The sequence below is a fragment of the Columba livia genome, chromosome 7 (assembly GCF_036013475.1).
Source record: "Columba livia isolate bColLiv1 breed racing homer chromosome 7, bColLiv1.pat.W.v2, whole genome shotgun sequence".
NCBI classification, from domain to species: Eukaryota; Metazoa; Chordata; class Aves; order Columbiformes; family Columbidae; genus Columba; species Columba livia.
This window is the reverse complement of record NC_088608.1, coordinates 35,792,643-35,818,611: the sequence shown is the minus strand read 5'-3', so window position 1 is coordinate 35,818,611 and position 25,969 is coordinate 35,792,643. Positions and strand designations below refer to the sequence as shown.

The 25,969-nt window shown below is 56.4% G+C and overlaps 3 protein-coding genes across 60 annotated transcripts in view; 1 reads left to right on the top strand and 2 right to left on the bottom strand.

Moving 5' to 3' along the window:
• PCBP3 (poly(rC) binding protein 3) overlaps positions 1-16,329 on the bottom strand; it is a 59,076-nt gene extending 42,747 nt beyond the window's left edge. For 26 of the 50 annotated variants that reach the window (XR_010473768.1, XM_021283104.2, XM_065069297.1 and 23 more), the window contains exons 1-5: positions 16,149-16,287; positions 14,330-14,476; positions 12,194-12,283; positions 6,414-6,495; positions 5,201-5,306 (exon numbers count right to left, since the gene is read on the bottom strand). Coding sequence is in view for 28 of the 50 variants with exons in the window: in XM_021283104.2 (XP_021138779.1) it covers positions 5,201-5,266 (66 nt within the window). In the remaining 22 variants the exon portion in view is untranslated. Of the gene's footprint in view, positions 1-391; positions 483-5,190; positions 5,307-6,413; positions 6,496-12,193; positions 12,284-14,329; positions 14,477-16,148 lie in introns of those variants that run through there. The other 24 variants (XM_065069299.1, XM_065069333.1, XM_065069318.1 and 21 more) reach the window with 18 other exon arrangements.
• Positions 16,330-18,216: 1,887 nt separating this feature from the next.
• On the top strand, positions 18,217-24,171 carry SLC19A1 (solute carrier family 19 member 1). 4 transcript variants are annotated; one of them, XM_065069287.1, is made up of 6 exons: positions 18,217-18,419; positions 20,942-21,252; positions 22,005-22,752; positions 22,978-23,170; positions 23,262-23,403; positions 23,494-24,171. In XM_065069287.1, exons 2-6 carry the CDS (start codon positions 21,076-21,078, stop codon positions 23,680-23,682), a joined length of 1,449 nt encoding a protein of 482 aa, XP_064925359.1. In that variant the 5' UTR covers positions 18,217-18,419; positions 20,942-21,075; the 3' UTR covers positions 23,683-24,171. The 4 variants fall into 4 exon arrangements, with proteins under 4 accessions (XP_064925359.1, XP_064925363.1, XP_064925361.1 ...); XM_065069291.1 differs by having other exon boundaries at positions 18,281-18,419; positions 23,549-24,171; XM_065069289.1 differs by lacking the exon at positions 18,217-18,419 and adding an exon at positions 20,484-20,619.
• COL18A1 (collagen type XVIII alpha 1 chain) overlaps positions 23,964-25,969 on the bottom strand; it is a 40,260-nt gene continuing 38,254 nt past the window's right edge. For all 6 annotated transcript variants that reach the window (XM_065069283.1, XM_065069286.1, XM_065069285.1 and 3 more), the window contains 3 exons: positions 25,728-25,925; positions 25,430-25,545; positions 23,964-25,333 (listed from right to left, as the gene is read on the bottom strand). In XM_065069283.1, the coding sequence (XP_064925355.1) occupies positions 25,120-25,333; positions 25,430-25,545; positions 25,728-25,925 (528 nt within the window). In that variant the 3' untranslated portion in view covers positions 23,964-25,119. The remainder of the gene's footprint in view (positions 25,334-25,429; positions 25,546-25,727; positions 25,926-25,969) is intronic.

Sequence of the window (25,969 nt, the reverse complement as noted above, 5' to 3'; positions counted from 1 at the left end):
GACACAGGTAAAACTGAATTTTAGCAAAACACAGCACACACGAGAACACAGAACAACCATTTTGCTAAACAATTTTGCAAAAAAAAAAAGTTTTGCAAAAATATTTTTGCAAATATTTTATAGCACAGACTTGAGGAGCAGCCGTTAACTTAAGCTGACCCCCTTCCTCACGCACCTATTTCTCCCATAATCCCATCTCCCTCCGACACGGACTTAAATTTCCTCTACAACAGACTCACTTAAGACAGCTCTTAAGCATTCAACGCCCTTTTAACACATACTGGAGTCCCAGACCCAACTCATTTTGTGATTTTTCCCTGATTTCCATCCATAGGAAAAGTTGCACGCGGCAGGTGGTCTTCCACCAACACAACCTTTTAAATCTTCTTACCTTCCCCAAAGAGCCGCTTTAGTGTTGATTTGGTGTGAGGGGGGTCCGGACAGATGGCCAGTCTTCTCACGTTTGGAAAGGATGAAAAATGCTATGGGGGGGGAAAAAAAATCCCAGTGATTTTTTTTTTTTGCTGTACGGCGCAGAGGGCTCTGAACCTCATTGGCCCTGGGAGAGCCACCACGTGGGATGGGATGAAGGGCACGTGACCCATTTTCTCCCAAATCCCTCCATTTGCTGGAAAGGGGGACGCACCCACCACTGATGTTCTTGTTATTTCACTGGGCTTTGATTTTTTTTTTTTTTTTTAATTTTTTTTTTTTGTAATTTTTGTTTAAAGGCCACTGAGCAAATCAGGTTGCCTTGAGGCGATGAGGGCGAACCAGCCAATGCATTCAACATGAAGGAGAAAGGAGCTCGGGTACGAGACGAGCACTGGGGTGCTGCCCGCCTGCCTGCATGGGGAAATTTGGAGATGCTTTATCAGGGTATTGGCACAGTGGTGCCTACCTGCTCTGGAGCCTCCAGGAGGAAGAGGAGGATGTAGAATAGCACATTTGGCTGTGCTAAACCCTCCATCCCAGAGCTGGCAGTGGTGGAGGGAAAGACCAGGCTGAAGCTCTGGCTGCAGACCCCAGAGCTCAGCTGGCTCCCTGAGCCTCGGAGGAAAGGGATGTGCTACAACTGCTTCATCACTAAAAAAATTATCTCATGCCCCCTGCATTGCTCCTGACGCCCCCCCTGCCAGCCTGATCCCATCCTCCACTGTCCTCCCAGCTAAACATACAGCGGTTGCACCGACCAGCTGCTCCTAGAGAGGACAAGTCTCCTGCTTTGGAGGCAGAGGGTCTGCTGAAACAGCTTTCTTGCAAGGAAGACCAAGCGCAGTGGAGGGAGTGTGGCACCCAGGTGTGCATCGCCTGCTCCCACCACCGCATGGCCACACTGGGCTCAAAGGGCATTTCAAAGTGTTCCACCACAGATACTCACCACACCTAAAAGACAGCACAATTCTGGGGATGTTCTGCCCCGGAGACCCAGTGGAGCAAGGCAAGGCAAGCCACAGCTCCCAGTGTCTGACTTTGGTGCTGGAGTTCATCCTTGCCCCAGGTCTGTCTTTCTCAGGGGACAGAGGCTCTGAACCACCACATCCCAGCCAGTCATGGTCCACAGGCCTAGCAGCTTCTGTCCTTCCCTCAGTAACCACAGGTACCAGCCCATCAGGGCTTGACACAAAGTTTGGGGAAAGGAAAAGGAAATTTTGGAGCCCAAGACATCCTCTTGTTTTTCCCATCAAAGGTCAGGCCCATAGGTCATGCCACTCAGAATCTGCATTTTTCTGGCAACCTGAGTCTCCCCCCGGTAAATCCCTAAGCTGTGTCATCTTGTTGTGCCGGTGATACGCCTGTTCATGACCCCTGCCAGTGGAAAGCCCCATATGAACATACCTCTAGCATCCATCCTTGAATTCCAGTGATGCTACTTCTGCAGAGCAGCTGTCCCCTATCATCCAAGGGCTTGAGCCCTTTCTATCTCAGGGTAACACCTGAGGCTTCTCAAAGAACCAGCTGAGCTTGGGCTCTGGTGAGAAAGCACAGCTCTGGCCACCTCCATGCCTTCTGGGCATTACCACCACATCCCAACCTGGCCGCTCATTCTCCATCACAGCTGTTCCCCCACCCACAGCTCTGCAAGGGGGACAGGAGGCATCAGGAGTAGTCTCTATTTCCAGGTCCTTCCCAAGGCCAAATACAAAAGTACAGCCATAAAAGACCCCAAACAGCGTAGAGAAGTGCAGAGCTTCACCTGAAATCCTTTGGCTCAGGGGGTCACACTTCTCCACCCACCAGCCAGACAATGGGGCATTTTATTCCAACAAATACAAGCTGAGGGACAAGCCTGCCACACTGAAATGCAAACTACGGGCACAGCCAAAAGTGCTCAGCTCACTGCTCTCCCCTCCTGTGTTTTGTGATGGCCAGCGTGCAAAGGGAGAGAAGAAACCCCCCATCTTCCAGCCCTGCAGCTCCCTGTTCACAGCCCCCTCATCCTTCCCCAGAGATGCCCAGCTACATCTGGCTCCCCAGTAATCTTCTGAATAATTATATAATAGAGAGGCAGGCAGAGAAATAATTTTAGGCTGCTCTGTCGATAGAAAGCAAGCTGGATTAAAAGATCAGAACAAGCAATACTTAGATTAAAATGGTTTGTTATTTTCAGCTGCAGAAAATCTGTGGCTAAAGCACAGAAGATCTTGAGGGAAGCCACATCACCTTTTTTTCCCATTAAAAGAGCTTTCTACATATTAGCCAAGGCAAGTCCTAGGTTTCCAACCTATATTCAGGTTTTGTTACACAACCAGTCAAAGAAATAAAATTGGCAAGTTCATACAGCATTTTATCTAAAGGCTTAAGAGCAGCATGGAGATGCTTCCAAGTTACATTTTGCTCTGCAGGCTGAGTCTGAATCAAACATCATCAACACATCACTGCTTGTTCTTGCGTCCGGAAGACAGTGTGTGGCTTGGCAGACAACTTCATTACCTATGAGAAACGTGCCTCCTGGCACACAGCGTGGGTTTTATTGGTGCCAACGCCTTTAGCATGTGCCTCCCTGTACCCCCGAGCTGACAGCAGGCAGATGCCCAGCTCACCAGCAGTGGAGAGGCAGCTGTGGCTGAGAGAAGCCCATCAGAGAGCGGTACAGCTCTCTGCAAGCGCCTATATGGCATCTCCCTGGCCCCCAGCAAGGTCGGCGGCATGGGGGGCTGTGCTGAACCCCACGCTGACTGATGGCTTTGGAAAGGCGTGAAGGGGAGGCAGGAAAAAAACGGTGGGAAAGGGACCCAGTGCTGCGGGCCGAGCTCTCCACAGGGCATGGCGCTCGTCAGCCGCATCCCGGATCGATGCCGCCAGCTTTGCTCATTCACCTTCAAGTTCAGATTAAGCAGAAGGGTCAAACTGGGAAATCGTTTGTCGCTGGCGGGCACATCCCCACCACCCCGCAGCCCCATGTCAAGCTGTGGCCAGCTTTCCCATTGCCAGCATGGACACTTCCCACCCCAGCACCCTACTTGCCCCACAGCATCTCCAGTTCACAGCATCAGCAGTGACCGCTTGTTGCATTGCCTGGATGTGAGATGGAGCAGCAGCAGTTTCCCAGTACCAAGTGGTCTCCAAAAACAGAGTCCTCTTCCAGGTGTCCCCTGCACCTGTAGTTTTTCTACAAAATAGTCACGGTACTACACGCACAGGATCCGTTCTCAGTTCAAAGGATGAAATCCCATGGGGTGAGAGGTCCAAGACACAGCCTTGAAGGAGGCTTAGCATTTAAAATGGAATTTTGCAATTTGCAATTTGAGGCATAAGCTGCTGACTTGCACTGAGCTGGGCACCAGGCTCCTCTCCTGCCTGTGGATGAGGGAGAGGGGCCAGGACACATGCTTAGGAGAAGGGAGGGGGCACTGGAAAAGAAGCGTGGGAAGGCAGAAAAATCAGTCTGGAGACCCTCCTGGAGGGAAGCAGGAGCTGCGGGGTGTCATCGTGTTCATACAAACAATGCTTTAATAACCACTTACTGCAGAAAAGCCTCTTCACTAAAGCCAGAGAATAAAACCCACTTCCTGGACAGATTGGGGTTATGAGCGCTTGTGGGAGGACAGTTTGGGGACTTGGTCCCAGGCTGGACACTCATTGCCCTCAGCAAGGCCATGCCCTGATTTTCCTCAAGTTGGCTATGGGAAGCCCTTCCTCAAGAACTGTCGTGCTCAGGGGGATGTCAGAAATCAGGGAAAAGGCAGAGCCCTCCCAGGGTGCCTTCTCAAGGGCATCCTTCCTTCAGCTCGTGGCCTCCAAGCTACTTGCAGGAAAGCCAAAGCCACCCTCCACCCCCAAAAGAAACTTCTCAGTGGATGGATGTGTTTGTAAGAGGCTGACCATAGCACACAGAAGCTGCAAATGGTGACAGCAGAGACCTCAGATGATGCTCACTCAAGACCAGGTACAATTGTTACCCACCACAGCACCAGTGACCTTGGACAAGCCTCCTCGCAGGTTTTTGGGCAAGTTCTACGCTGCCTGCCCTTTACTGGGTCACTTGCAGCTCCTCTGAGAAACCCTCCATCCCTTATCCAAAACACACCATCTTGTTGCAGGTATAGGGTGTTGCTCTGGCCGGTCTCTTTCAGGGTTTTGGGTACAGAAAACAAGGATTAGCAACACTTTCAAAAGCAAAGGGAGAGAAGAGAGGTGGGTTTGTCTGCCTCTGTAACACTTCTGCTTTACAGGGCTGTCTTCTCACTCAGAGACGTGTGTTCTCCTCTTTGCTAATGGAAAATGTTGCCCCGCCGTCCATTTGCAGTAGTCAATGCCTGGGACAATGCGATGGCCCCAGGCCAAGGCAGATCTATTTTAGTAACAAAAGCAGAATGGCTGATGAAAATGACCCCATCTATGCACATCCCAGCTTGGCTCCATAGCTGGTTTTAATGGACCCCTGTGACCAGCATGGAGGAAAGTGGGTGGCAGAGGTGGCAGGACAGGAGACCTGCACAGATGAAGGACCTTTGCAGAGAGAGGCCCCCGCAGCAAAATACACCTCACAGGGTCTCTGTTAGCGGGACTGCACTGTGCAGGGGGCAAAACCCTCTTCCCTTTTTTGCCCACACCACAGCTCCAGGTCCCAGCGGTGCAGCAGCACCTCTGCCTGCAGAGCCCAACCACATCCTCCCTGCAGGCGTTTTACAGCCTAAGGGATACTGCGGTGCAGCTGCAAAGAATTTGGAAAGGGACTGAGCTCACCTTACCTTACCCTGCAGGCTGGCCTCGAGCTCCAGAGTGATTCCTCAGAGGGTCCGGTTGCACCAGAAAAGGGCATGCTGAGCACGGGGTGGAAACCGGGGCTCCGCGGCACGAGCCTGCAGACCAGGACATGGCAGAGATTAGGTACAGCGTGGAGGAAGGACACCCAATGGCTGCTTACCATCCAGGAAAAGTGTATTTCAGAGAGAAATACAACATGTTTTGGATTGTAGGGGGGCTCAAAATGATCAGGAGCATTACCTTCAGGTTTTTCATGGGGCAGGCAGCAAAGCCCTGTCTACACTTTTCTCTGCACTCAAAGTAGATTTGGACAGGTGCTGCCCCAGCATCTACTGGCCAAGGGAAGACATGCAAAGAGCCAGGCTGTGGAGGAGGGCATCTCCAGAATGTGACCCCAGCAAGACCCCCCAAGTGACCGCAGCCCAGTGGCCCAGCTGCAGGAACAGCCCCCCATGGGGACACCATGAGCCAGGGGTCTCCTTCATCCAAAAAATCACACCGCCACAGCAATGGAAATCATCCAGCATGTTTTCGTGACATGGGCGCAGGGTTATTTTTATTGCTTTATTTTTGCTGCTGCTCCCAATAAGTTAACTGGGGCATGCATTACCCATCAATAAAATCAATCAAACAGCCTGAGCCATTAATAAGCTGAGTGCCAGAGGGCAGGAAAACCTCTCCACTGCCCAAAATATTCCTCGAGCAGTGGGATGGGTGAGCTGCAGGCTCCACTCGTTGCTCAGACTTGGTGCTGCTCTTGACATGCCAGGGCAGCTTGTGTGTTATAAGGGGAAACCTTCCTCTTCATGGTGACGTAGCAGCCACCGTGCTCATCCTCAGCGACCTGGGAAGGAGCCCGTTGGCAAGAGGGGAGCCCATAGGACCCCCAAGGTCAAGCGTTGAGTCCTGTCTGCTGTTCACAGCAACATCAGCACTAAGATCAGAGCAGGCTGCCCAAGGCTTTATCCCTTTGGGGCCTGAAAAGCTCCCAGGATGGAGATTGCACAGCTTCTCTCAGTGATCAGCTATCTTCAGAATTCATGTTTTTTCTCTCTCAATATTTTATATGTCTCTCTGAATGGCTGCCATGTCTTCCAAGGTAGCAATTGCATCCCCACCTGGTGTCCCCAACAAGCAGAACAGGTCCCAAACAAATGGCCAAAAAAATTTGAAAAGCATGAAAAACCCAAACTGTGACTCACCGTTGGAGGAGCAGAGGGGACAGGCTGGGGAGGCCGTGGGGCAGAGGGCTGGTGGTCAGCAGCAGAAGTGGCAGGGGAGGACCTGGAAGACAGTACAACATCTCAGCACCCTGGGGTGCCCAGCCAGCACCCCCACCAGAGAACCCACAAGAGCATCCTCCCGGCACCACCACCATGGCCGAGGGAAACCCAGGGGATGGGGAAGAGCATGGGTAAAACAGTCCTGAGCAGAGGAATACTTGGTAATTTTTTTATGCTGATTAGCACACACTGATTCCTGTATTGAGAAAAAGAAGGAAAACCCCTGACCATAGCACAAACTTCATAAAAATACATGTGGACAAGAGGGCTCAGACAAGGATGCAGGATGCTGGAAGCATGTTTGGTGCAGATAGAATTGTAAGCCAGGCTCAAAAACTGCTATTTGGATGTCTTGCGGACCCCTGAGATGCACAGGAGCAGCTCAGTCAAACCACACACTTGTCTAGCCACCTGACTTGTGTTTTCTGCGATTAAGGTGCAGGTCACCTCCCAGTATGTACATCCCTGCATTTCCCAGAGCATTGGTGCTGTGCTTGGGGCAAACCTCAGTTCCAGCACGGGTATGAGTGCACCTCAAGTATTCCAAAAGCTGCCTCCAAGCAGAAACCTCAGCACTGCAATGTGCGTCTTGACCACAGCTGCTTTCAGCATCCCCCAGCACCTGCAGGGCTGTCTCCAGAAGAGCTCTGCCAGGCACAGCCATCCAGTGTCACTGGCTGTGGCAGCTGCCTGTGTCCCCACATCACACGACAGTGGGGTCTTGCTCATCAGTGACCAACGCAAGGCAGCCAGGAGTTGTCTAAAAGGCAGCATCACAGGCTCATGGACAAGCAACTTTTTGGTCTGCTAGTAGACTATCATCCTCACCATCATCTCCTAAATCCTCTCTCCAGCACAGCTAAAGCCCCTGCACCTTTGTGTCTGCTCTGGTGGTACAAGCAGAGGAGTTAGTTACCATTTTCCCTGGTTGTTTCTCTCTAGTGAAACATGGACTGGTGCCAGGAGAAAGACACCAGCAAACTTAAGCCAAAAGCTTTCTATCTTCTGATCCATGTCAGTGGAGGGCATGGCTGCATCCCTGCAAGGCCAGCTTGCCTGCTAGCTCTCATGGACTAGGTTCCATTAGTAAATTGGGTCAGCAACGTTCACAAGGGGTCACCCAGGATGCTGAAGGAGTCATTTGTGAGCAGCTGCCCCTCACCTGTGAATACCTGGCTGTGCCCAGAGGGCACCTTGCTTGGCCCTGTTTCTGGGACCATGGGGCATCTGTGGGGTCTAAGGTCTGCAGAGAGTATGGGGGGCTTGCAGATATCCTCTTGCTTTGCTGCAACCCCCCAGGGAAAACTCAAACCCTTTGGGAAAACATGCTGTGCAGCTGGTGAGGGATGTTCTCCCACCACATCACCAAATTCCTTCATGTCAGAGGGGACCCCGTTCACACTCAGTCGGGGTGCAGCAGCCCCTGCACTGCCGGGATCTGCTTTGTTCTGCTGCTTGGGGTTTTCATCGTGTAGGGGAGAGAACGATCCTCCCCTGACCTGTGTTCCCATCATCCGCCTTACTGGGTGTTTTACGCAGACAGAGGCAATGATTTTAATGTCCCAGTGAACAAGCTGTCGGGACGCATCAGCCTCAAAGGGCAGGCTTCAGCGATGGCTTCGCCTCCCAGGCACTGCCTGGGCAAGGAACACCGATTCCAGCTCCCCACACACACACGCCACGCATGTGCCACCGGTGCCTGTTATTTTCCAGCCTTTTAACAAAACACCCTTCAAAATCCCGCTCCTAAGGAGGGGGAGGCAGTGAGCCCAAGGTGTGGGGGGCGCAGGTGAGATGCTGCCAGGACAGCGCGGCCGCCGGGCAGGCAGAGCGGCCAGCGCTGTGAGCAGGAGCCGGCATGACGTGATGGGACCTGAGCGCTCTGAAGCCATCAAGAGTCTCGGCAGAGATGAGCTGAGAAAAGCCATGAGCAGAGCTGACGTCTGCCCCCTGGGCGGGTACCTAATGAGTGGAGACATTGTCCATTTGGGGAGACGAGGTAAAGTTAAAAGATTTCTGAGCTGACACCTGGCAGCCTCCATCGGTATTCTTGGCAAAACAGCAAGGGAAGGAGAATGGAGACAGGGGGCCAAAACTGGTCCCCCCTCCAGACTCTGCAGCTGTGGGTGAGTGGGATGGGGACAGCAGTGGCATCTCAGCATCTCTTCTCTGCTGCCCAGAGCTCCCCTCTACGTGATTTTCTGCCACATTAGAAGAGAAACTGGTGCTTTCTGAGAGCTGCCCCACCAGGAGCATCCCCAGAGGGGGGTCTGGTGGGGTCTCCCCATGCCTGCTGAGAAGGCAGCGGCATGGGGAGCGCATGTTCCTGGGTCCAGCAGCACACCAGACCTGCTCCTGGCTGAGCTCTGGGCACGGGCACAGGCGGTCCCCGCGGCCAGGAGCAGAATGGCACTCGGCAAAGCCCTGGCTCTCAGCACCACCCAGCAGCCCCCCCCGCCACCGCTTCCACAAACCTAATTCAGTCAGTCCCTATAAATCCAGTATCTGTAAGCCCACTTGTCATCTGCTCTTCCCTAACTCACCTCCAGTCTCTTTGCTACCCACCACCTTCAAATGCCGCCTGGTGACGAGACGGGAGCGACGGAGCGGGAGAGAGGAGAGCCCTGTATCGCCCATCACCTCCCGGTTTTCCCCTCCAGAAAACCTGGCTCTAAAAGCGCTTGTATGCTATCAAACCTCCTCCCATTTACCCCCAAAGCCCTGGCAGGCACGTTGTTAGTTCACCTGGGAAAGCCTGCACCGAGGTGCTTTCCTCCCCACCCGCCCACCTGCTTTCCCAAAGGCCAAAGGGTTTTTACAGGGCAATCATCTCCTTGGGACCATCCTGGCTGGAAGGGGTTGGTCCTTGAGCATCCTCAAGGCTTTTCTACCAGCTAACAACAGCTGAAAAAACCTTGCCATTGCTCCACACAGTTCTCATCAGCTCCATCAACAAACGCCCTTCAGGTCTAAACCACATCACAAGTGGGATTTTCACCCACATAGCTCTGGAGCTTTTTGCTCCTTTCTGACAGATATAGCCAAAAACACCGAGCTCGGGGTGCAAACCCAAGGGTGGCTTTGCCCACAATGCCCGGGAGCAGTGACAGCAGTTGGGCTCCCTCTGCTCCTCTCTGGCACCCGCTGACCTGCTGGGCTTGAGCAGATGGAGCAGCTGCAAATCCCCCACTAAGCCAGGGAAGGAGACTAATCTCCTAGAGGACAAATCAGTTGGTGAAGGGAGGAAGCTCGGCCTTTTTGCCTTTTCCTCCCTCTTCTGGCAAATGCCAGAAGCACCCAGCATGCACAGAGGGTCAGCAGCATCCCTGAGCGCAGAGGAGGCAGCGCCGGGGGCTTGGGTACCCAGTGGAGACCTGGTTTTGGGATAAGCAGACATTTCATTTAGGTCACAGCAAGCTAAATCATAAGTGTCCTACCCAGGGGGACAGGGCAGCTAGTGTCTCCTTGGGGAAAAGCACCTCTGGTGAGTTTTAAAACTTCCAGAGCGCTCCTCAGCTATGAAGGACTGAGGCTTCGCTGCACATTAGGAATTCTTGGTGGGCTTAGGAAGCCTTAGGAGTCACCACCAGGATGAGACAGACCATCTGCAGTGGAATCCCTGGTCCTTGCTAGCCTTTGGGGATGGATGGATTAGGTCCACTGGACTGGGCTAGTTTAGGTCCCCAGGATGGGATTCAGAAAGCCAAACACGCTCTCTCCAAAACCTAGACATCACTAAAAGGATTAGGAGTGACATAACGCACCAATGTCAAAACAGTGGAGCCAGAGCTGAGCCCCAGCAGCTGAGCACCGGCAGCTACCCAGGACATCACCTATGGCCAAGCCCATTCCGTGCCTTTCAGAAGGGTGTTTCTGCCCAAAAATCCCATGGCAGAGGTCAACCCAAGGAGGCACCAGGCTCTGTACAGCCTGGTCCTGATCCCGGGGCCATTTGCAAGCAGCCAGCACCCTCCAATTCATTCTCCTTCTGCTTCAGAGGCAACCGAGAGCAAGGAGGTCAGCAAATGTGGTACCATCCTCCATTCTTCTGGGTTGTTTTGTTTGGGTTGTTTTGTTTTGTTTTCTTCCATCCTTTCTTTATCATTGCTCCTCTTCCCTTGCTTAAGGGCTGGCAAAACTACTCCTGCCTGCTTGCAAGAGAGAAACGTCTCACCAGATACTGTCAGTTCCACTCGCAAAACTCTATGGTGTTTTCTAGCTGCGCCAGGGAGAGCTGTTGACGACAGTCACGTTAGCTCTCATAAACACTTGAAAGGAGAAGGTTGCAACCCAGGGCAAGGACAGAGACTGTACAGGCCAGGACACGTGGTATCTGGGCACAGTTTGCACCCTGGCCCTCTGGTGGAGGAGCATGGGTGGCCGGCAGAGTCCGGTGAAGAGCTGACTGAGGCATAACACACATCAGCACGGCACAGCATTGCTTCTGACACTCACCTGGGGAGCCAGAGCCCCGGCGCAGAGTCCACATGCACGGAAATGTCCCGGGAGAGAGAGGGTGAGCTATCGGGGTATGTCCCTGTGGACCACGGCCACCCAAGCTGAGCAGTAAAAACAGGCAACTTCAGGTCCCTCATTCGTCCATCCCCTGCCATGCACTTAAGTCTAAATTTCCCAGGAGGGGTTAACACATTTTCCAGGTGGGGAAACTGAGTCACAGAGGCACCCAGACCAGCAAGGTGTCTGAAGATGTCCCCCAGGTGGATTTTTCAGTGGGCACTAACACCCGATGATGCTATGGAGCTGCTTCTCCGCACCTCACTATGCACTCACCATCCTCCCCATCACAGCCTCATGTGTCTCTGCACAAGCTCCAGGAGCCCACCCCGTGCATCCCCAAGACATCCTCCTCCGCTGACATAAAGCACCCAACATAGTCAGATTAGGAGAACTTTCTTCAAAGCTAGGAGATGTCAGAAATGTAAGCATTTTGCCTGCTGGCTTTGGGCTTTGCAGCTTCCCGAGATCCCTGAGGTTTCACGGAGTGGCCACAGGCAAGCACAGTGGAGAGACCCACCTGCCCCATGGGGCTGCACTGTCACAGGGGAGGGCTTGGTTTCACAGACACCCCTCTCCTCTCTACAGCTCCCCAAAACCTTGCCTTCATGTTATCAGTCAAATAAAAGCCTTTAAATAGTGAATTGTTTCCGTATTTGAAGGAATGCCAGAGGCACGGAGCGAGTCAGGCTGTGAGCATCTCTGGAGGTCTCTGGTCCAGCTCCTGCTCCAAGCAGGGGCATTCCAGAGATGGATTAGGCTGCCTAGCATGAAAGAATTTCACCCTGAAACCTCAAAACTTTTTCCGAACCCTCCATTTTTTGCCTGCACACTGGGAGGGGCTCTGCCGTGGGCTTTCCCAAAACACACAGGAAGAGAAGAGATGTTTGCTTCAGGCACTGAAATTTGGATGCCCTCATCCTCATCACCAAAACAACTCATTTTTATCATTTCAGGAGCACAACAGGCAGCGGGGATCTCATCACAGATCATCCAGCTTCCTAACATCACCTGGTAAGGTGGGATGGAGTGGCCACACACCACCCCTCAGCAGCACAGAGCTGGTCCGGTGCGGCCTGGCCACCAGACAGTGTGACCTGTGCCAGGGCGGGACATGTCACTGTCACACCTGGAGTCCCCTGGGCAGCCCTGGACCTGCGGCAGGGCTGTTCCCACCTCCTTACCCCCGGGACTGGTCCCCAGCACAGCGCGATGCGGGGACACATCTGGCAGCCTTGGGAAGGTGACGGTGCAGCTGGCCGGACAGCTCTTCTCTGCAGACAAAAGGAACAAGAGTCAGGCTGTGCTGGTGAAAAAGCATCCTCCAAATAATGCACCCCTATGCCACACAAGGCGCTTGGCTGCCCAGCAAACGCCCCCCAAAATCCTCACGAGAGCATGGAGCAAAGATGTCGCAACCAGAAACGTGTAACCACATCATGGGGGGAGTCAGGGAGGGCAGACCCCACATCATGGTGTGTTTGCACAAGGGTCAAGGTTTCAAGGCAGAGACCCCTGGCAGCACCCCCAGCCCCATCTCGGCTGTGGTTTGCTGTTTCCATGAGCCTCGTGTTCATGGCATGTTTGCTATGAACACGTAGTCCCAAACCACGCATGCAGCAAAGCCGCACGCTGTGGATGAGAAACCCCTCCCTGAGCAGCAGCTCAGCCACTAATGTCGAGAATAAGGAGAGCATTTGCTGCGTCCACTTGCAGCAGCACATCACTTACGTTTACAAATGTGTTGCTTAAGCTATTATCGTATAGTGGCTTTCAGGAAAAGACTCTGCTCCCTTCCCACCTCCAGCCAAGCATGGGCAGGCTGGTGGGTTGCTCAGCTCACCGCAGGTCCCCATCCTAGGGACACCCGCACAAGTGCTTCAGCATCACCTAGCACCCATCCCAGACATGCCACTGTCCCCCCCAGTTCCCTAAGGACAAGCCAGTCCTGGCACTGCTGGGAAGCAGCTTTTCCCAAACCCCAGGACACTTGGATTTTCAGGAAACCATCACCTTGCGCTGAGAAAATCTGGACAAGAGGGTTTACTCCTTGGTGGCAGGGATGCATGAGTCATCCTCCAGCCACTGCCCTTGAAACTGAGCCAAAAAAGCTTTTACCCAAAGCAGCCAGCAACCGGATACCAGATCTGGATCTTCATGATTAACCCCTTCCTGGGAGACAATGGCTGGTTGCCCTCATATGTGGATGGACCCTCTTTCTCCTCCTCTGGTTGGCCCCGGGTTTCTCCACTGTGTGCACCCACCAGGCTGGTGGACACAATGCCAACGCTGCCCTGGTAAGGGCGGGTGGGACACGTGCCGTGAGATCCTGGTGAGGGGCTACTGCTGGCCCAAAGCGGGCTGGAAACACATTCCCCACAGCTGGGGAATGGCATTGCTCTTCTGCATGTCTTGTTGCAAAGCCTGCCCAGACAGGCAGGAATCTGGGGATCAGCAAGGACAGGAAGCAATTGAAAAAAATAAGGTGGAAGTGCTTCATTTTGCCATTTTCAGTGGAAAGTGTTTGGTTTTTGCACTCCTGAGTGCTTTCTTCATTTAGGAAGTCACCAACCACCTGTAGCTCCTGTCAAAGGCTCCCCATTGACTGAGTCTCCATGGGATTTCCCCAAAATGAGGGGAACCTGCACACCAGGAAATCCCACATTCCCTCCTTAACAGAAAACAGCCCCTTGGGGACACCCAAAGGAGGAACCTCTGTGTTAAAAAGAGTTTTTCTTCTTGTGTTTTCCCTGCAGGCAGTCAAACAGGTGCTAGCACTCACCTTCCCTGCCAACCTGAAGAAAAAGTGGACCTATTTCTGTGAAGGATCCACCCTGGGGATGCAAATGCTGTCCCCCAGCCTGAGACACACCTCTAGCATCCCCACAGCCTCCATGCAGGGAAGGACAGATGAGGGGCACCACATGGGATGCTGGCTGTGTCATAGTGCCATTAATTCACCTCTCCAATTAGCAGGGCAAAGAAGCAGCCATTACCACCGCCAGCAGCTGCCTGGACTGTGTTCCCTTCCCACGGAGGGGCATTTGTTCCTCCTCCCCAGGCTCTGCCCCATGGGAGGGACACCACATATGCAGTGGTGCCCACTCCACCCCAGCCTTGCTGTACAGACCTGTTCAACAGGTGGGTGGGAGCCAGCTCCAGCCCTGAAACAAGCTCACACTCTCCTGGGGCCATGGAAAAGAGAAGGGAAAGGAGCCAGGGGTTATATTTGTACCCACTAACCTGGGCTGGAGCCTCCTACAACAGCCCCAGGGACCCAGGGCTCAGGCAGCACAGGGGCTGAGCATCGCTTGACTTACCCCAGCAATGTCTGGCAGCACTTTCGGCACCTGCACGGGACTGCCCTGAGCTTCATGGGAGAGCTACACCTTCTCAGCCATCATTTAAAGCAAGCTCAGACAGGGGCTTCCCTCTTGCATCTCCCAGAGGCCACTATGGACATGCTCCTAGAAAGCATGGAATAGGTCACAGAGATTTTGGGTGCCACCTTCACCTTCCATGGAGGTCTCTATCCCCAGGTTGCTTGCTTACAGCGGAGCTGGTCTGCACGAGGTGCTGCTATCCATTTCATCCACCCTCAAAGACCCCTGTGCACCTCCCAGCCCAACTCAGACCCCAGCACACAGCCACGTTCAGCGCATCTCCCACCAGAACCAGCCAGTCCTTTGCTACAGCATCCCTTGGGATGCACAGACGTTCTCTCCTCTCACAAAGATGGAGAGAGGGCGTGCACCATCCACGTCTGCAGCTCAGGAAAGCCTGGGGCACCTGCACCATGTCGCATGGCCGCAGCACTCAGCTTCACTCTACACCCCCAGCACCATGGGAGCCCCAGAGACATCACAGCCCCAAGCTGCCCCATCTACCCTGGGCTCACAGTGCTGCAAACCTGGGGAGGACGCCCTGCGGCGCGGGGCTCTGCGCCATTCCCGGGGGGCCTTGCAGCATCCGCACCAGGGTGGGGACGCTCTGCAGCGCAGCGGCTGATGAAGGATGCTGCACAGGGCTGAGATACAGCAGGAAGGGTGGAATGGGCCCCCCTCCCCAAGATGGGTCAATAAGGCTTCATCCAGACCCCAGAGGGACTTGCTGAGAGAAGATGGGCAATAAATGCCCCTGTTGCTCCAAAGGTGATACCTAAACAAACCTACTCCTCTTCACCCAGCTCCATGAGATGGGAGGTGATGGCTCCAGTGGGGAAGGGGGAGCAACCCGTAGAGAATCCTATGCTTCCTCAGGGCATTTGCTGATGAATCAGCCAAACTTTGGAGGAAGGATAGGAAAGTCCCAGCTGGGGAAATGGGCTCCCAGGAGATGATTTGTGCAACTGCAAGGAAGTTTGGAGGCATCCTCTAGAAACAAGGCCTGGGCCCCTTTCCTCTCCCCAACACCTGCCCAGCTGTGTGCACTAATGAGCTGCTCAGGGGGTGCTTGGTGACTGGCACACCCAGAGCTGGGGCTTAGAAATGACCATCATACTGACAGCTGCAGGACCCTGTGGGATGCTGACACCTGAAGGCCACCACCTGAAAGCCAGCTGCCTGTGCAGCATCACTGCCATCACCCATCCCCATGTGTGCCTCTCCCTGCAGCAGCAGGTGGGGGGCTCAGCAAGCTGCCTCCTTTGGGGGATTCCTGCCTGTGAGCCAGGGCCATGGGGACAGCACTTTGGGACCTGTTTCGGCAGAGTCCAGCCCTTGCCAAGCTATGCAGCATCCCAGGCTGGCAGTCAGGGACAGAAAACTCTCAGCAGTCTCGCAGAAACACCCACCCAGAGAGGTGGTAGGGCGCAGGAGGAGCCCCTCAGGATGGGGACTTAGGGTGGCCAACGCTCTACAGAGCTACCCCGGATTTGGAGGGTGCTCACCTCCTGCCCCAAGGCTGGTTCCCAGAGTAATGCCGCGCTGGGAGCCGTCTCCTCGTCGCAGGGGCTGTGTCCCCTTCCCTGCCACCACACAAGTCCACGCGTGGGGGACCCGCCCCAAGGATGGAACCGGCTGGGGCAGCGTGTGGCCACTTGGTGCAGGGCAGCCCCTCTGGTACCGGCGGCTCCGTTCCGGGCTCCCCTGAGCCCGCCCCCGCCCTTAAAAGAACGCCCCGTGGAAGGCAAATCCCTACCTGCCCCCGGACAGACGGACGGTGTAGAGCGAGGAGGGCTCGGGCAGGGTGGGCAGGAGGAGAGGAGAGGAGCGGAGCGGCGGAGTTGGGGGCCGGGAGGGCGCGGCGGGGATCGCTCCGGGGAGGCGACAGCTAGAGCCCGGCCCGCAGCCCTGCCCGCCCCCCCGGCTCTGCCCGGCCCCGCAGCCCTGCCCGCCCCCCGTCTCTGCCCGCCCCCCCGGCGCACGGCCCCGCCGCCTTGCCCTTGTCCCAGCCCTTCCCTGCCTCTGGTAAAGCCTCTGTCCCTTTCCCAGCACCAGACCTCGACACTGGCCCTGCTCCTGATCTTGCCCCTAAAACTGCCCTAGGTCCTGCTCCTGTCACATCCTTCGTACTGAAGCCAAGTCCCAGCTCCAGCCCAAAGTCCCAGAAACCGTCCATCAGGGGATGCCAGCCCTTGGCTCTGGTGGCTGCCCAGCCCCACATGAGCCGTCTGGTGGGAGGCTGGGGTGTCCTGTTTTGCTAGCACCCTGCACTCTTTGCACAAATGCATTTGCTAGCCTGGCCCTCGAACCCCTGGGTGCTGTCCCAGGCTTTGAGGAGTCTGGCCAGTGCCTGGGGCTGGTAGCAGCAGTATGCATTTGCCAAGGGACGCACACTGGGGTGGATGGGTGAGGGTCCTAGGTGACACTGTTCAGGGTCATTAAGACCCATCAGTGCCCTGGCACTGCCTGGGTGCACAGCATCACCCTGAACCCCCACCCTTGGGTGCTCTTGTGCCCAGGTCCTACTGCACACACCTAAGGGACCCAGCACTGCAATCATTCTGGCAATCAGGGGACAGAGAGACCCACCAAGGGCTGACCCCCTGGCCAAGAGAGGTGCATGGTTGGCACAAGGAGCCTGTGGACACGTCTGCTGTCGTCTTGCCACTCTCCCCAGGAGCAGCGCCTACCTGTCAGGGGGACACAAGCCAGCTTCTGCAGCACCAAAGCTGTTCTGGTGTCCTGGTTTCCTCCCCAGGGATGAAACTAATTAGGGGAGCAAATGCGATGTCATTAAAGAAAGTACCTGGGATGTCCCTCACATAAACATCACACCCTGACTCTATCCATTTGCCTAAAAAAAAAAAAGGGGGGGAGAAAAACCCAAGTGAAATAAATACTGGTCCAGCTCTCACTGCAGTGATTTGTCAGTGAGCATCTTCGTATGGGTGTTGGAGAGCTCAAGAGGAAAGGAAACCTCTGGGTGGGAAGACCCCAGATTGGGGTGTGGCTGCCTGGGCCCCTCACAGCTCTGGGTGTGGGGGTGTGACGATCCTGCTGCTGCGGTTCCAGGCGGGAATATATAAATATTTCAGCGGATCAGCCAAGCCCTGTCAGGTTGCATTTGCTTCTGGCAGGGTAAGTGCTGGAAGAGGGGGAGGAAAGGGGGGAGAGAAGATGCTTTCAGAAGCTGTGTCATCTCCCAGGAGATGGGGACGCTAGCTCCAGGGCCCAATCCTCGAGGGTCTCCACCTCCACTTAGTTTCCCTCTGTGGAAGCTCTTGTCTCTGGGACGAGCGCAGGGCCACGGTTCAGCCCCTGTTGTCCTCATGGCCATGTTTCATCCCATAAGCACATCTCGGGGGGCTGCATACAGGCTGTGCCGGGAGGAAGAGGGCATTCGGCAATTTTGCTCTGACCCAGCAGGCAGCGACACATCCAGGGCTCTCTGGGATGTGGAACAGCCCACACTGTAACAAATCCCCTCCCTCTCGTAAAAAAAAAAAACGGGGGACATAAATAAATCCAAGCAGCTCCGGGCAGCAGGGCGTTAAATCACTGCCAAGGCTCCCCGGGAACAGTGCGGGGTGCAAGGAGAGGGGTCCTGCAGCCCAGAGGCGCCGGTGGATGGGCGGGCAGAGGGTGCTTCTCCTCGCCACCGGGGGAGGGGATGCGGAGGCGATACCTTTGTGTAGGGAGGGTGGAAATTTCCCTCGGTTTCAGTCACACAACCACGTGCGTCCACCTTGGCCCTGCCCCCGGGGTGGGCCGGGTTTCTCCTCCTTTTCCTCTGCCTCCTCCCTCCTCTTCCTCCTGCCCGCTGCACTGTGGGGCTTGTAGTCCCCCCGCCGCCCCGCACATGGGGGATGACTACATTTCCCGAGGGCCCCCCTCCTCCTCCTCCCCCTTCTCCTCCTGTTCACGGGTTTGCTGCGGATCCGGCTACGGCGGCCGCGGGGAGCCCCGGGACCCCCCGGCTGCGCCCCGGCGGGTAGGGTCCGCCACCCCGATGCCCGCCGCTCCCCAGGTACGGCCCGGGCTGCGGGGGTACGGGGTGCTGGGCTGCCTGAGGTACCAGAGGTAACGGGTGTCCCTCGGGTGTTGGGGTGCCCGGGGTACCTGGGGTGCCGGGGATATGGTTACTGCCCTAGCGCCCCACAGGTGCCCGGGCTGCTGGGGTTGTGAGGTGCCTCCGGGGTACGCAGGCTGCCCCGTCTCAGGGTGAGCGGCCGCCGCGCACCGCCCCCCCCGCATCACCCTTCTCTGCCGCGTGCACCCCAAACCACCCCCCAGCACCCGAAAGAGCCACCCGTCCCTTGGGTGCTGGGCAGGGAGGTAGATAGGTGCCCGCACCGTGGACACGGATGTATTTTGGGGAGCTTCCCCCTCCTGTTTTGGCGAAGGTGCCCCAGGGACCCACACACCAACCGCCCCCTGCCTGCTCGCAGCTGCCCGCAAAATTCGTTGTGCTACAGTGGCGTCACTTCTGTGTCACCGACACGTGGCTGTGGGGAGAGCATCCCCCCCGGTGTCCCCCGGGGGTGTCCCCTCCAGACCCTGGTGGCTGTGGCTCCCCCCAGAGCTGAGCCTGAGCTCACCCACCCACACAACCTGTGGCTGCCGGTTGACAACCGCGTGTGTGACAGCAATCCCTTGTCAAGGTCACACCACGATAACCCGGCGATAATCAGGTTCACACGTTGATAACCGTCCATGCTCTGCTCCCTCTCCTTTCCCTGGCTTGCACCAGGACAGTGGGATGACAGTACTGAGCTGGGAGCATCCCTTGGGACTTGCACCCACTCACCTCAAGTGGTGGGAGCTCCATGCGTGGGGTGGAGACGTGGAACTGGGTCTGGCCACATGGGTTTGGGGCTGAGGTCCCTACATGTGTGGGGATACACATGCCAGGAGTTAGGAGCCAGTGCTCCCAAGGTCAGTGGCACTGGGACAGAGGCATAGAACTGTATCTCAGGTTTAATATGGATGGTTTCCTTTGAGCCGGGGATGAGCATTTGCAGCCATCCCGATGGACATGAAAAGAAACGGGGAGCATCTGCTTCCTGAACGGGTTTGGTGTGTGGAGGGTAGAAAACAGCCCATTGGGGTCCCGGAGCATGTGGCAGGGGACTGCCCTGCAGAGAGTGGCTGCTGAAGGTGACATCGCTCACATCCACAGGGCAAGTCAGGGACAAGCGGAAGATGGGGCATAGTCCAGTCGGTCATGGCTGGCAGGGGCCCCAGGCGGGCATAGCACGGCACGGCGTGGCGCTGGCGTTTGGGGGATTCAGCCCCCGCTCTTTGCCCCTTGCCCTTCCTGGCACAGCAAGGGGGCTGTGGTGCTCCATCCAGAACACAAGCCGGCACCGGCTCTGGGCTGGCAGTAAGCACCAGATCCCTGCCCCACTCCCCCAGTACCTAATTAACAGGTAGGGGCTGTTGACCCAGCTGTGAGCTACACGACACGTGTGTTTTCGTGGTGTGTAGGCACCGGCGCTGAAATGCCATGGGAATGATGCTGAACCAGTGAGTCCTCGCTGGGGCTAATGGGCACTCTGCCACCCGCCGCTGCTTTTGGTTTCGATCACAACCAGCTTTCCCTTGCTGGCACTGGTGCTGGCTCATTTCTCCATTAGCCATGTGCATTATCCATGAGATACACTTCAGGGTGGCAGCAGAGGACACAAACTGGGACCATGGACTTCCTTTTTAATGACCGTGATTAGTTGTGCTGCAATTAGCAAGGTAATCGGGTTTCTAGACCTTGCTCCCATGGCGTGGATTGGCACACGTGGATTTTTATGGCTCGAAAAGCACCGTCAGTGCCTTGCGGGAGTGGGGAGCACTGGGAGGACACCCAGGCCAGCCCTTCTGCCTTCCATGCCTTCATCCCGTGACTGCTAATGGGGCCTCCCCCGCGCTGCCAAACCTCAGGATTTGAGCATTTAATCCCTCTCCAGACCATGAAACTCGTGGCATTTTGCATTCTCCCCAGGCTGAGCAATGCTGCCTGAGCATCATGTCCTGCCAGAAGAGAACCGAGGGGCAGCCCCTAGCCTGCGGCTCGGCTAAAGTCCCACCGACCGCCCAGCTAACGTATAACGTGGGCAGCCCTGCACTCGGTGTGCAGATTAACTCACTTTCACAAGTGGCACGGTCCCCACAGCCACTGCCATCTCCCTCCAGAGCATCCCCGGCACAGGGCGTCCTCATCCCTCTACCTCCAGGTCTGTAGCAGAGCAACTTGGCTAGAGGGAAGCATCTCTTCAGGGAGAGGGTAAAACCCCACTGGCTCTTAAAAGGGAGAAAAAGGAGGTGACGGGAACTGAGTATGCCCCGCTGCAGAGCTGGGTGTTCCATGCCTCCAGGCTCTTTTATATGGGATTTACGATGTTGCCTGAAATGCCCCGCCACCAGCTTTTGCACAGCAAGACGCGCAGCTGCTTTTCTTCTTGCAAGAACATATCCTGGAGAGAAGGTAGTGGTTATTTATTTGCCTTGCGATTATGGAGGAATTTGAGCCTGTGCCAAATGCTGTTTTCTCCCCAGAAACTGCAGCGACGTGGCTTTCGATGTGTCGGAGAGCGCCTGTGGCCAGAGAGGGGCTGCCTGGCCCAGCAAAGCCCATCTAGCTGACAGTCCTAGGGATAAAGCCGCTGTCCCACAGCAGAGCCAGCAGAGCCATGCCCGAGAAGCATGAGGATGCCAAAAAGCCGTCATCGGAGACAGCGCCAGACCAGCGCTGGAAACTACAAGTCTTCTACCTCTGCTTCTATGGCTTCATGACGCAGATCCGGCCCGGGGAGAGCTTCATCACCCCTTACCTCCTTGGGGCTGACAGGAACTTCACACAGGCAGAGGTGAGCCGTGGGCAGCTTGTTCCCCCCGGTGTTCCTCTTTCTGGACACCATCACTACCCTGGGGCTGGCCAGAGCATCCTCCTGCGGTCCTGGGGTGTGGAGGGGTGCAGGCACGCCATGTCCCAGCCAAGGTGGTGTGTGGTGATGCTTTTGGGGGGGGGAGGGGCGGGCCGTGGGAAAAGCGGCGTTGTATGTGCCCAGATCACAGCATGTCCCTGTCTCACTGGGCTGCGAGGTCACCCTGGCCCCTGAGCCCCAGGCTCAACTCTCCCTGGCACAAGACCTCATTCCCAGGCTGGCAACTGATTTTGGGGGCTGATGCCTAGCCTTGCCCGCCTGGGCAGACAGTGGGCTGGCAAGGGGGTGCCGGGCTGGGAGAAGCCCCATTCCACTGGGTAGACCTTCCCATGCTGGTGCAGTGCACAGTGGGGGCACAGGGCTGGGCACAGCTGAGCTGCTGGCAGCGGCGGGGTTACACGAGCAGAGGCCACATGTTGCTGTCCCCCAACCTAGGGAAGCTGGCCCTGGTCCCAGCATGCTGCTGTGTCCGTGGGAATGCTGCATTCCCGGCCCAGGAGGGGGCCAAGGCTCAGCCAGGTCCCCGGCTGAGCACACCATGGGCCACATTCCTCCCTGAAGAGGTGCCGTGATGGGGATCAGCAGCTGGTGCCCACCCAAACTACACTGCTCTGGGCTGGGGGCATCTCCTGGGGATTTGTCCAGCGCTCAGCCCCTGCTTGCACATGTGTCAGGTGACCAACGTGATCACGCCAGTGCTGACCTACTCCTACATGACTGTGCTGGTGCCCATCTTCCTGCTGACAGACTACCTGCGCTACAAGCCGGTGCTGGTGCTGCAGAGCCTGAGCCACATCTCCATCTGGCTGCTGCTGGTTTTCGGTACCTCCGTCCTGGACATGCAGCTGATGGAGTTCTTCTATGGCATCACCATGGCCGCACGCATTGCCTACTCCTCCTACATCTTCTCCCTCGTCGCCCCGTCTCACTACCAGCGTATGGCCAGCTACTCCCGCTCTTCCGTCCTCCTGGGCGTCTTCACCAGCTCAGTGCTGGGCCAGCTTTGTGTCACATCGGGTAGTGTCTCCTTCCTCACCCTCAACTACGTCTCATTGGGCTTCGTCAGCTTCGGCCTCATCCTCACCATCTTCCTTGAGCGGCCCCGGCGCAGCCTCTTCTTCAACCGGCCTCAGGGGGCTGGTGATGGGGCTGTGCCCACTGAGCTGGACAAGATGGCTGGGGGGGACGGTGGTGGGGGAATGCAGGGCTGGCAGGAGGCAACGCTGTGCCGTATGCTGCGGGAGGTGGGAGCGTTGGCCACGCAACCCCAGCTCCGGCTCTGGTCCCTCTGGTGGATCTTCAACTCAGCTGGGTACTACCTGATGCTGTACTATGTGCAGATCCTCTGGAATGAGATCTACCCTGCCATGGACAACCGCCGGGTGTACAACGGAGGGGTGGATGCCGCCTCCACGCTGCTGGGTATGCTACTTCAGGCTGGGGACACCAGGGATGCAGGGGGACACCCCATCCCACTGCATCCTCTGGAAATCGTGGTCCTTACGGTATTTTGGGGTATGCAGGGGGTGGTTTGGCAGGGGTGATAAGATGGCCATCACTAGGTGAGATGATCATCACTAGGCTAGGGGATACAAGGTGGTCCCATGGTGGTGGTGGTGTTCACAGCATCCTTCATCCCTTCCCCAGGGGCCATTGCCTCCTTTGCTGCTGGCTATGTGAAGATCCGCTGGACGCTGTGGTCAGAGCTGGTGATCGGGGTGGTGACGGCTTTCCAGGCAGGGCTTCTCCTGCTCATGAACACTACGAGCAACATCTGGCTGTGCTACGCCGCCTACGTCCTCTTCCGTGGCTCTTACCAGTTCCTGGTGCCCATTGCCGTGTGCGTGGTTCTGTGGTGCCCCTGGGGACTGGCTCCCACCCCTGCACCTGGGCTGGCACCAGGGGCTCACTGGTTCCCCTCTCTGTCCCAGTTTCCAGATTGCTACCTCCCTCTCCAAAGAGCTCTGCGCACTGGTCTTCGGGGTCAACACCTTCTTCGCCACCGTGCTGAAGACCATCATCACCATCATTGTGGCTGACAAGAGGGGCTTGGGCTTGTCTGTGCATCCCCAGGTAGGGATGGGGGGCACCTAGGATGGAGGTGGTCCCCGAAAAGTGAAAGGGGGGGTGCTGCAATGATTGCTCTCTCCCCACCTTTTGCAGTTTTATGTGTATTTTGGCTACTTCACACTGATGGCAGTGCTCTACCTGCTGGCAGCCATTGGTGTGGGCATCCGGCACAGGCGCCACAAGCAGCCAGTGGAGCTGGCCGTGGACAAGGAGCCATGCCAGCTCCCTGCTGAGATGCCAGCGCAGGAGAAAAGCCCAGAGGCAGATGCCGTGCGAGCCTGAGCGCCAGCACCATCACCAGCACAGCCAGGTCCCTGCTCCATAAGCGTCACCATCACCACGTGCTTCGTCTCCTGTCCCACCAGCGGTCCTTGGTGCTAGCCTGTTGAGGATGTACTCCTTAGGACCTGCTTTCTGCTCCATGGGTGCAGGGGCTGTGCCCCCCCAGCTACAAACACAACCAGAGCAGGGGCAGGATGCCAGTGGCTGCCATCGCCGAGATACAGGTGGGCTCTGGATGGTCTCCTGGCCACCGACTCTGTTATCATCATGTGGAGCCAGGCTACAAGAGAATAATGTTTCTTTATTCAGTGCCTTCAGAAAATGGTTTATAGGACACAACTGACAAAAAAAAAATATAAAGATCCACAGGCTTTAAATTGCATTAATTACACAAAATACAGTAGACTGTAAGAAATAGAGACCGTGTGACTCGCACAGCTTTTATGGTAATAATTTCCATACAATAATAAAAAGCTAGTTACAGATTTATCTTTTTTCTGTTTTTTTTTTTTCTTTTTTTAGCACCTTGGATTTGCCCACACCAATTCAAACCAACTTTGCTGCGCCTTGGCCCTTAGAGCGCAGCAAAGGTGGCGCAGGGAGCGGGGGGACGATGGGGGCACCTGCCCTTGGTACCACACGTGCTCAACACACACACGCTTGTACACACTTGTACACACACACCAAGGACATGCCCGGCCCCATGTCGGGGCCACCCCATCACCGCGATCCCTGCACTGGCCTGACTGCAGCTGTACCCAGGGTGGGTGGCACGGCACAGGGTCCCAAGGGTGTGCGGAGGAAATTAGGGGGACCAGGCCCCCCCACCCCGCCAAGGCTTTCGAGCTGCTAGCTGGGGATGGAGGTGAGGATGATGATGGTGATGGAGGACTAGGTGGAATGGACCTTACCTGGGGAGGACAGAGACCAGCTGGGGGGAGCCCAAACATGGCCACAGGACAGTCCTTTGCTTGGATGGGATGTCGGGGTTTTGGCTGGAGAAGACCCCATGGCCCCAGCAGTGGGGATCTGGGTTCAGCCCCAAGTTCCTGGTGAGGACAGTGTGGAGCTGGTGTGGAGGAGTCAGAGAAATCCCCACAGGCTTTCCAGGAGGACACACTACACGGCAGCGCTGAAATCTCCCTGCCCAGCATCCTCCTTCCCAGCCACCCTGACAAGAGCATCTGAGCAGGTGGTGCACACAAGCTGAAGTGGTTAAATATTAGGGGTTAGAAGAGAAGTGGAGCAAGAGGAGGAGGAAGGCAGCCAGCCCAGGCAATGGCCACACTCTTTGGTTTCAGGTCTGTGGGAGGAGAAGAAAACCTTGTGGGGTGAGGGCAGGAGATGGAGGGGCCAGGACCACCAGGGTGCTGGGCTGCAGGCTGGTCTGACCCTCCCCAGGGAGATGGGGAGTACCCAGGGCAGGGGGAGGTGGTGTCACTTTTTGGCAGCAGTCATGAAGCTGTTCTCGATGCAGAGGACGATGAAGTTGTGCTGGCAGCTGCTGGCCACCTGCTCCAGCAGCTTGCCGGAGCCCAGCGAGGAGGCCTGGCCAGTGGCTGTGAGCTCCTCCGTCCGCCATGTCTCGCAGTAGCTCTCGGGCAAGCGCCGGCCCTTGGCATCTGAGCCATGCCAGACGCTCTTCTGGGGCCTGGAAAGGAGAAAGGTGGGGAGCTGCCGCTGCCCCCACCGTGGTCCAGACCCCCATCTCCTCCCCTCCTTCCCCATCACTCGATCCTGTACTCACCATCCTGCATCCCGTAGGACATCCCGGCCGTCAAAGGAGAGGATGCGGGCACCAGCTCGCAGTGGGGCCCCGCTGCCCGTGAAAAGGGCTTCCCAGTTACTGAAGAGCACTTCGTCCTGGAGCGGGGTGGAAAAAGGGGAAAGGGGAGTCAGTACCGCCTGCACCCCAAGAGCCATGGCAGCCCCTGGGGATGGGATGCTCCATGGTCACTGCCGTGCAGATGGAGGGGGGCTTTGGAATGTTCTGCATCCCTTGGGGCCCCCGTGGTGTTGGGAAGAGGATGGGGACACACACGTACCCGGAGGTTGACGATGGGCACGGCAGCACGGTCGGCCCTGCGCACAATGCTGTAGAGGTCCTGCAGGCGGGAGGAGAGGAAGGCACGGAAGGTGCCAGCCAGCCCGACCTGCCGGGCTTGCTGGAAGCACTGGAAATCGGCACCGCGGATGCCACGCATGCTGCCGCTCAGCGGCGTGTTCAGGGCCACCAGGTGAAGCTGCCAAGAGGGGACAACAGGGCATGAGGGACAGGGCTTTGGCC

Excerpts from the sequence above, each read along its gene's own strand:
- SLC19A1 (XM_065069287.1), top strand. The coding sequence starts at position 21,076 with ATGCCCGAGAAGCATGAGGATGCCAAAAAGCCGTCATCGGAGACAGCG. Across the intron at positions 23,171-23,261 it reads TTCCTGGTGCCCATTGCCGT|TTTCCAGATTGCTACCTCCC; the intron begins GTGCGTGGTTCT and ends TCTCTGTCCCAG. Across the intron at positions 23,404-23,493 it reads GCTTGTCTGTGCATCCCCAG|TTTTATGTGTATTTTGGCTA; the intron begins GTAGGGATGGGG and ends CACCTTTTGCAG.